Source organism: Lipotes vexillifer, unplaced genomic scaffold (genome assembly GCF_000442215.2).
Source record: "Lipotes vexillifer unplaced genomic scaffold, Lipotes_vexillifer_v1.1 scaffold1486, whole genome shotgun sequence".
In the NCBI taxonomy this organism is placed as follows: Eukaryota; Metazoa; Chordata; class Mammalia; order Artiodactyla; family Lipotidae; genus Lipotes; species Lipotes vexillifer.
This window is the reverse complement of record NW_006779719.1, coordinates 328,841-339,457: the sequence shown is the minus strand read 5'-3', so window position 1 is coordinate 339,457 and position 10,617 is coordinate 328,841. Positions and strand designations below refer to the sequence as shown.

Below are 10,617 nucleotides of genomic sequence, written 5' to 3'. Positions count from 1 at the left end.
CAGTAACTCCACAGGTCTGGAAAAATAGCCATATGGCAGAAGCCTGGGGATGTGGGCTGAGGAAGCATTGCTGAAATGCAGCTGTGATGTTGTTCTAGCAGCACGACTGTATCCTGAAGGCACACTCTTCATCCAGGTAAGCCAAGGGAGTTCCCATCATGACTAGGCGTCCTGAGGAATGTCTGCCCTGCAGAAATGGCTGGAAACCACAAGATAAAGAAACATCTTTTATTTGGATATGCTGATGGTTTTTAAATGGAAAATTTTTAAAGTCCTTAATATAAGAGGCCATCCTGTCCTGGATGAACTTGGTCCCTTTGGTTCCTTGGCAGCTTCTGCTGTGTCTAGAGGCCTTGGGGCCTTTCATCTTGTGACAGTGTCACTTGAGGGTCTTGCTGAGGTTGGAGAAGCCAATGCCAACACAAGTCATCAGCACTTTATCCCCTCCCTTGAGTTCTTCACCACATGGCTTGGTTTCAATTTTAAACATAATCTGGAAAAAGCTCTTCAAATGCCGCAAAAATTCTATCCTAAAAAATAAAAAGAAAAATTTTAAAAAGGGAGGGAGAAATGAAAGGAATTCGGCTTTTAAAAAATTCTTCTCCAGCCTAGAACTGAAGCTTTTAATTTCCCAGATCAGGAGGAATAACTGAAATTAAGAACTTCTATCAATGCTGATTAAACAGCATTTATTTACAGCCTGCCAGATTCCAAAGATGATTTTAAACAGCTTGCAGAGATGCACACAACGTAAGACAAATTAAATAAAGAAAAAGAAAGGAAAAGGTTAGAGGTTAGTCCTACACATGCATTAGAGTGGACATGAATATGGCATTAATCTTCAAGAGGCTCATGCAGAGAGAGAAACACGTGCTTTAATGAGTCACAGTATCATAAGATTAAAACCAAGCAGGGTGACTGCTGCTGATGCTGAAAGAGAGAAGTCTCTCTCTCCATTGTTCAATCTCGACAGCCCTTTCATTCATTCAACAAATATTTATTGAGTGCCTACTATGTGCCAGGCACTGTTCTTCATGCTGGAGATATTGCAGTCAACCAAAAATCCCTTCTCTCATGAAGCTTTCAATCCATATCCTTGAAATATATATATACTTCCTCCATAGTCAGAAATTTAAATAAAGTAAACAAGGCAGATGAGAAGGAAACGTAGGTATAAAATATTTGTGTGTATATGGCTGAAGGCAATACTAAATAAGGTGGCCAAGGGAAGTGCTCACAGTAAACATGCAGAGGAGGTTCAAGGGGCTCTTTCTTGTCATCTGCCTTAAGACAGAGCGATGGCTTCACCCCAAGAGTACCTTGGGAACAGCAATTCCGTGGAAGGACCATGGTACTGGTCTGGCCTAGCGGATTCGGCATCAACCCAGCAAGACTGACCATAGGACTCACCTGGAGAGTTCATTTAACAAGCAGATTGCTGAAGGTTTCAATCAATTGGCAACTGGTGGAGAGGAAGTGTCCATGTGGAAGAGCCCAGAATCACAGGCCACACGTCCCCTCCTCACCCCTTACCAAGCCGTGTCTCCGCAGGGCACAGGGGCCAGAATCCTCCCTGGTGATTCGTACCAGCCCAGTTTGCGAAACACTGGTTTAGTTAAGAACAGATGATCTGCACGTCTTTTTTTTTTTTAATTTTTTAACATCTTTATTGGGGTATAATTGCTCCACAATGGTGTGTTAGTTTCTGCTTTATAACAAAGTGAATCGGTTATACGTATACCGAGGGAACTTTCCTCAATATAATAAAGGCCGTATATGACAAGCCCACAGCCAACATCATCCTCAATGGCGAAAAACTGAAAGCATTTCCACTAAGGTCAGGAACAAGACAAGGTTGCCCACTCTCACCACTCTTATTCAACATAGTTTTGGAAGTTTTAGCCACAGCAATCAGAGAAGAAAAGGAAATAAAAGGAATCCAAATCGGAAAAGAAGAAGTACAGCTGTCACTGTTTGCAGGTGACATGATACTATGCATAGAGAATCCTAAAGATGCCACCAGAAAACTACTAGAGCTAATCAACGAATTTGGTAAAGTAGCAGGATACAAAATTAATGCACAGAAATCTCTGGCATTCCTATACACTAATGATGAAAAATCTGAAAGTGAAATCAAGAAAACACTCCCATTTACCATTGCAACAAAAAGAATAAAATATCCAGGAATAAACCTGCCTAAGGAGATCTGCACATCTTTAATGAAGTAGTTCAGCAACGCTGTGTTGTGCTGCCTCCCAATCAAACCATCCAAACAGTTCTCACACAGAATGTACATGGAATCACCCGAGGAGCTTTCAAAATACTGATCCTGACATGCAGATCAATGGAACAGAATTGAGAGTCAAGAAAAAAGCCCACACACTTGTGGTCAACTGATTTTCAAAAAGGTGCCAAGATAATTCAAAGAGGAAAGAATAATCTCAACAAATGGTGCTTCACACGCAAAAGAATGAAGCTGGACCCTTTACTCACATCACACACAAAAATTAACTCAAAACGGATCAAAGAAGACCTACATGGAAGAGCTAAAGCTATGAAACTCAAAGAAGAAAACACAGGAGTAAATCTTCATGGTCTTGGGTTAAGCAATGATTTCTTAGATACAGCATCAAAAGCAGAGTGAAAAAAGAAAAAATGGATTAACTGAACTTCATCAAAATTAAAATCTTTTCTGGACACTATCAAGAAAGTGGAAAGACAACCCCCAGAATGGTAGAAAATATTTGCAAATCATTTATCTGATAAGGGTCTGGTATCTGGAACATATAAAGAACGCATACAACTCGATTAAAAAACCAAATAACCTAATTTTAAAATGAGCAAAGGATCTGAATAGACATTTCTCTAAAGAAGATATGCACATAGCAATAACCACAAGAAAAGATACTCAACGTCATTAGTTACTAGGGAAACACAAATCAAAACCAACAGAAAGGCTACGATCAAAAAAAAAAGATAACAAAAGTGTGGGTGAGGAAAAACTGGAACCCTCAAACACTGCTGGTAGAAATGTAAAATGGTACCACCACTGTGGAAAACAGTCTGGCAATTCCTCAAAATGTTACACAAGGAGTTAGTTACCATATGATCCAGCAATTCCACCCTAAGGTATACCCACAAGAAAAATGAAAACATACATCCACACAAAAACTTGTACACAAATGTTCATAAGAGCACTATTCATAACAGTCAAAAAGTACAAACAACTCAAATGGCCATCAATTGATGAATGGATAAACAAAAGATGGTTTATCTGTACAATGGAATATTATTCAGCCATAAAAAGGAATGAAGTACTAATACATGCTACAATATGGATGGACCCTGAAAATATTCTGCTAAGTGAAACAAGCCAGTCACAAAGAACCACATATTGTTTGAGTCTATACGAATTGGACAGAACAGGCAAATCTATTACAGCGACAGAAAGCAGATTAGGGGTTGCCTAGGGCTGGGGGCAGTGAGAGGAATCAGGAACAACTGTGAATGGGCAAAAGGGTTTCTTTCCGGGGTGGTGGAAACGTTCTAAAATTAGACTGTAGTTACATTTACACAACTTTGTGAATATACTAAAAACCCACTGAATTGTACACTTTAAATAGGTAAACTGTGTGGTATGTGAATTATATCTCAATAAAGTTGTTTAAAATAACTATTTTATTTGTGAAGTTAAAAAAAAAAAAAGAACTGATACATGGCTCCCGTCCTCACACACTATATACCAAACTAAGTATAAAGCCTACTGCAATGCATTTTCCACCCTCTCCTGTCCCTTTATCCTAGTTAATCTAGTCAAAGGAGGAAAAAGCAAAAAGGGGAAAAGAAAGTCTGAACAATTCCGCACCCTGTCTGCCTGAGATGGGCTAAGAGATGGACAGTAGGAGTCCCGGTGATGGCTGCATGCTCACAGAAAAATCCCTCACTTCTTTGCTCTCTCTTCCACCTTGGATTGTGCTACTTCATCTCCATCTTTAAAATAACGTCCCATTTGCCACCTATTCTACGAAGCCTTCTCTAGCCAGTAACCCCTCTGGGTTTCCATAGCATTCTTGGCTCTGTTTATGGAGTCTAATGAAATGCTCACGAGTAAGTGTCTCACATTTACCCTTGCCCCGCTCTTGGTAAATTATATAAGCACCTCCAGGGCAATGACCTTAACCCATTACACCTGCTAGGCACTGTATATAAGGCACTCAGGAATGGGGCACCCAACAGAATGTGGAGGTTTGGGTTTAGGGATACTTTTTTTTTTTTTTTTTTTTGGGGTTACGCGGGCCTCTCACTGTTGTGGCCTCTCCCGTTGCGGAGCACAGGCTCCAGACGCGCAGGCTCAGCGGCCAGGGCTCACTGGGCCTAGCCGCTCCACGGCATGTGGGATCTTCCCGGACCGGGGCACGAACCCGTGTCCCCTGCATCGGCAGGCGGACTCTCAACCACTGCGCCACCAGGGAAGCCCCAGGGATACTTCTGAGAAACGACTTCAACATTCTTAGCAATTAAGGGAAGTCAATTCTTCCCCTGCTGGCTTTCTTATTTTACTAACCAATTGAAATTTTCAGGTTTTTGCTCTGTCCCAGCCTCACAACCTCCCTAACCCTGCCGTAGGAAAGAAAGAAAACAAACACATCAAAAAAACCCATAGATAAACAGTCCACATCTGTGGGCATAGCTTCCGGCTGGCAGCAACGCAGAAAAAGCCAGCCATCTCACCCACTTGTCTGCATTCTAAGGAGGAAACAGCCTGTTCTCTCTCGCTGCTGCCTCGTTTCTAATACAGGCCCGAGGCACGCTCTACTTCCAGAGCCTCCCCAGCCTACTTCATACTTCACCCTGAATCGTTCAACTGTGCTGGAAAAACCAGACACCCTCCCCAGCTGGCAGAATTCCTAAGAGGCCGCAGCCTCCCTCTGATCTCTTGGAGAAGGAGGGGAGAAACACAGGCTTGAGTGTGCAGGCCTGCACAGTTGCAGCTTTGGGGTATTTGTAGCCTTTGGAATCGTTAGAAAAAGCAAAGTCAGTTCCACTTTTTACATAATGTTCTGCCAACCCTTCAGCCTGTCTGAGGAAGACTGTGTAAGGACTGAGTTAAGGTACATTTCATGATGCCCTCCACCGCCAGCCCCATTCTCCCTAAGTCTCCTGTGGCTGGGATAGCGTAAAGCAACCATGCTCAGAAGCTGAGAAATAACCTCAGGCGATATGAAATACTAACAATATCCTTAAGAAAATGAAAAGCAAACAGAATAAACTCACCCACATCTATATGCAGTTGAACAAAGTCAGGTCCAGGGCCGGTCCGCGTCCTTTTCCACAGCCCCACGCGGCACCGCTCCCCTTTCTTTCTCTTCCAAACACCATACAGTAGACCCACACTTTCTAGACACAGCTCCCCGGCCACAGAGCCAGGCAGAAGAGGCACCCCCGGGACACCGAGGGCAGCTCTGCTCCTCTACAGATAATCCCCGCAACAGTGTGACTGGAAGATTTTTAGACTAACCCTTTTAGGCAACTGGGACTCCTGACTTAAGAGAAGTATCCTTAGTGAGCTTTCTTCCCCCAGAACAAAGTGATTTATATTTTTTAAAAAATGAAAAAACAAAAAACCAACAACAACCTACTTTTCCTGAACACCTCCAGTCCATCTGACAAGCAGGTTTCAGAGAATCCTGGAGCACAGAGGTAACTCTTCCTGTGTATTTTCCAAGAGTGGGTTGTTCCCACCACCATTGTTGGTCAACAGGTGAAGGCCACTGGTCTCACAGTCATCTGCCCATTGGATCCCAACTGCCTGGAACTTGCCAAGTTGCCCGGCCCTGCCCCTTAAAATACAGCCCCTCATACCAGGTCCCCCTCTGAAGCCTGCTAGAGCATGGTGGTGACGGGGATCACGACGCGCTCTCTCTGGCGGCTCTACAACAAGAAACCATGATAGCGGGCCTCGCCTCCTGCTCCACCAAGCCACCTGGACACTGGGGTCACCTACTTCTCAGATCTAAGGAGTTGCTTTGCAAATTGAGGGGATGGAAGATCTGGGGGTGGGAAGAGAATCTGCTCAACAGGGCTCCCTGTAGTCACGACACGGCATCTTTTAAATATATCGGTGGTACTTTTTCTGCCAAAGAGCTGTTTTCCCAAAGACCAGCTGACCTCTGCTCCAGGAATGAAGTTATTAAACTCCGTTATAAAGGCAGCAGGAAACAGAGAGCCAGGCTGGCTGCACTCTCAGGAGACATGGATACCAGGCCAAGTTCAGCCAAGAACTCACTATGAGCAGGTGACTGACCTCTTTGTCATCTGAAAAGTAAGGATATCACTTGTTTTACCATATGCCAAATATGTCCTGCGGCTCAAAGAGCATAATAAAGGAGACTGGGCTTTGCAGCATTTAAACCATTTCCCAGATGTAAGGTGGCGTGCGCTGTGCTGGCTCCCAGAGAGGAGTTGGGCAACTGAACCCAAAGAGCAGCATCTCATTGATCTTCACATCACTGTGCTACACACTGGGGGAGCCAACTACCCCGATCGGTCCGTGTTTGACAAGGACCCTGGGCTCTCGCTCCCCAGCACGTCACAAAAGTGAAAAGAGGTCATTTATTAAAACTAGAATAAAACAAAGTGACGTAGTTTATTTTAGACTTCCAATGAAAGACAGAAGGAGATCATTTTATGACAATTTGAAATGAGGATTCTGAAAAGATACAGCAGGGCACCCTGGGCTCAGGCAGGGAGGTGCCTGGAGTCCAATAACATGTGTAGAATCCCAGCTTTTACTAAACAGCGCAGTGGGTCAGGGAAGCATGCACTCTGGATGAGACGTCAGAGTCCGAACCCCAGGTGCTGGCTGTGTGACCCTGGGCACACGACTTGACCACTCTGTGTCTCAATCCGCTCACCAGTAAAATGGAGTGTACCTGCCTTCATCACTTTACCACCCTTGTGGGGTTATCATGAAACCTGAAAGAGTTTGTGTTTGTAAAGTACGTAAAACAACATCTTGCCCACAGCGAACACTGTTAAGTGTTTTTAAATAAACATCCACTTACAGAATTCTCAGGAACAGTAAATAAGATGTGTGTAGTTTGTTTAGCAATTTAACTGCAGGAAGTTAGTCATAAATTTAAAAATTAGTGGATATAGGGACTTCCCTGGTGGTGCAGTGATTAAGAATCCGCCTGCCAATGCAGGGAACACGGGTTCAAGCCCTGGTCCGGGAAAACCCCACATGCCGCGGGGCAGCTAAGCCCGTGCACCACAACTACTGAGCCTGCACTCTAGAGCCCGTGAGCCACAACTACTGAAGCCCACGCGCCACAACTACTGAAGCCTGTGGGCCTAGAGCCCACGGTGCTCCACAACGAAAGAAGCCACCACAATGAGAAGCCCACGCGCTGCGACAAAGAGTAGCCCCCGCTCGCCGCAGCTAGAGAAAGCCCGCGTGCAGCTACGAAGACCCAACACAGCCAAAAATTTTAAAAAACAATAAATAAATAAATAAAATTTTAAAAAATCTTTAAGAAAAATAAAAATTAGTGGATACAGATTTAGATAGCTGAGCAGACGATTTACAGCCGACTTCAGGCCTGAGGTTACCCAAAGCAAGTTTACCAGGCCTCCTGGTGTTCAAAGTGCACGTCACAGGAGACTGGACATCCATGTGCATCCGGCACTGATGGAGCTCTGCCAGGCACACCGCGCTGCTGGGAGAGCTAAGTGCCCGACTGCATTTAAGCCTCGCTCCACCTTCACAAGCCCATGACTTCAGGACCATTCACTTTCTCAGTTTTCATCCAAAGGATGAAACTGAGGCTCAGAGATGCCAAAGATCTTGTCCATGGTCTCCCAGTGCTGCAAAGTAGAGCCAGAACTGAAATCCAGATAGGCTGGACTGCAATACCTGTGCACTGGCAGAACGCAGAAAGTTCTGGTCACCGCAGTCTCTGATCATAAACAATTTCTGAAAGTGCTAATTAAGATGCTCGTTGATATATACTCCTACTTTCAAATAAAGTATAAATCATCCTTAAACTGTAAAATTAAGCTTTTTGAGGGGAAAGTAGAACCACCATCACTAACTGTAAACCACCTAAAACTCAGCAAATTGAAAAGAAATAGATTCTCCACATACCAGCATGTTATCCAATACTATTTTATTCTACTGAAAAAAAACCTCGCTGGCCTTCCCAAAGAATTTCACACATACAGACTTACTTTCTCAAATAACACAGAAAACCATTACCAGCCACGTCCTGCAGTAAAACAGAGAGAAGAGGAAAGGGGAAAAACAGAAAGACCCTTACTTTCCAGAAAGGGTTTGAAAGCAACACTGCTAGAAAACACTATCCTGCTTAATCCCAGTGCTCTGTAAATAGACATTTAAAAAGCTATTTATACAAATCAAAACATGCAAACTGCCAGAAAAAATACATTTATTTAAACCAAGGAGGGTCTTGCTTCTGGTTTTCTTTAGAAATCTGAGGTTACAGAAAGCAGATTTTTATGATTTTAATTGCACATAAAAATACGTGTGATATTATGGTCTCCAAAGCTCTTGAATCCAACTAGGATAAGCTGTTCCCTCACCATGATCATCCTGACTGTGGATTCTGTCCTTTTCACCCTTAACTGTATGCAAACGCACGATGATAATTTTGCCTGTCCCGGAGCACGCCTATTTCTTCCCACCTTTGCCCTTCATCTCTTTGGGCTTCTAGAGCTTTCCACAATGATTAAAGGCAAGAAGGGTCCCAAATAGATACAGCTTTCACAAAGAAACTCCCTCCTCCTCCCTTGTGCTAGCTTACTGAAAGAAGGGAGGCTGCCCTTTCCAAGCCCCTGGCCGCCCCTCTTGCAGGAAGCCCTGCGGGGGCAGGGAATCCAGAGAAAGACTGTCCTGCAAGTCCCAGCCCCAGGGCTCAAAACACAAAATTTTGTAATTTGTCCACTCCTGTAAAGCTCCATTCAGAGCAGACCACTTTGTTTTCCCAGGAGATGTGTAATTTTAGGCAAGGTTTCTGGAAGACAAGACACTGCAATTAATGTTTGGTGAGGGGGTGTGTCAAGGACACAGGAACTTTTAAAAATGTCCAGTCACATCTTGACAGTCTCCAGAGTTTGCTGACTTAAAGGCCCTGTAGCCAAACTGAAAAAAAATCTCTAAAAGCAAAAAAAAAAAAAAAAAAAAAAGTGTCAAGGAAAAATAAAAATATACATTCCATTTTTCACATAATGTTCTGCCAAACCCCATGCCCCACGACCACACACATTTCTAGACACCACCTCATGCTGCCCGAGCAGCCAGGCCTTCTGCTGCCCTGAAGCCAAGGCTGGGAAAGCAGCAGCCATGAGACCAGCTAAGAGGGTGAAGGCACTGTGGCAGCCACACGGCTGTCAGCCACTTCCAGCAAACTCGCTGGGAAGCCAATCTCTACACTTAAGGTGCTGTGCACCCAGCCCTCACCTCCTCTTCAAGTGCCTTAACTACAAAGTCTCTCTCGGCAATGTTGATTCCTGATGTCAGCGTGCCACTTAGGATTACTCAATTTCAGGTTTCCTGTCCTGTGAAATACTTTACACAAGTTATCGGGAGATAGTGTGGTCCTCACCAGTTTCCTGCTTTCAGTCTTCCCGCAATGCTAACAATGTATTCTCTTCCATTTCCTTGTTCCAAAAAGCCTTCCACCACCAACTTACAGAAAAAAAAAAAAAAAAGCCTCCAAAAGAATCTCCTGGTCTCTATACTCCCAGCTCCCGGGTCCAATGGTAGACTGCCCCCTCTACAGTGCCCACCCCTTTCTCAATGTGATGGCACCACCATTCTTCAGTTATCACAGTACTGTACCTTTCAGATATACAGCATCGGTACCATGATAACCGAAAAAGGACAGTTCAGTCTCATATCTACCTGAATATTTCCTCGAACCCAAGGCCCATTCCCTCTGCCAGCTTCCCACCCACAGGTGGCCACAGAATGATCTTCAAGTATATATACACATGTACAGAGATGTCAGTGCTCAAACAGGCTGTTTCACAGCAACCTCACTGACTATCAACAGGAGTGCTTCTTTCACTGTGCTGTTTAGAATTCAAGTCTTCTGAGGACCTGTTCTTTTTTGGAGAATGCCTGCTTTAAAACGCCAACAGTCAACTTCTGATAACATCTCATGGCCTCAAACTCACCTCTGCATTTCCCTCCTAGTCCAGTGGTATTACTATGAACTTTGCCTCTTGGACAAAAAGGCAGTCTTTTTGGCTAAAGCTAGGGAAAAGAGCGATTTTTAAAAACTAACAATAAAACCCAAGCTATAACAGAAGCAGGGGTTTACCTCCAAAGTGGAAACAATATCTAAAGCACAGACAGAACTGTCTAGTATAGATCACGCAGTTTTAATGACACAGAAATGACAGATGGGAAGGAAGAAACTGCAGGAAAGAAAGGAAAGCAAAATCCTTGTTAAACACCAGATGAAAGCAACAACCTCCAGCTCATTTAAGGATCAGCATAATCAGGTGGGAACAGGATAGTGCTCATCATTTTGTTCGACTGGAGGATTAAACTGGACAGCATAAGGGGGCTGTAAGAAAACAACTCACGTGTAG

At 43.9% G+C, this 10,617-nt stretch overlaps 1 protein-coding gene across 1 annotated transcript in view; it reads right to left on the bottom strand.

The window, feature by feature from the left end:
• Nucleotides 1–379: 379 nt before the first annotated feature.
• RCL1 (RNA terminal phosphate cyclase like 1) overlaps nt 380–10,617 on the bottom strand; it is a 59,438-nt gene continuing 49,200 nt past the window's right edge. Inside the window, exon 9 of the mRNA XM_007452925.1 lies at nt 380–530. Coding sequence (XP_007452987.1) covers nt 380–530 — 151 coding nt within the window. The remainder of the gene's footprint in view (nt 531–10,617) is intronic.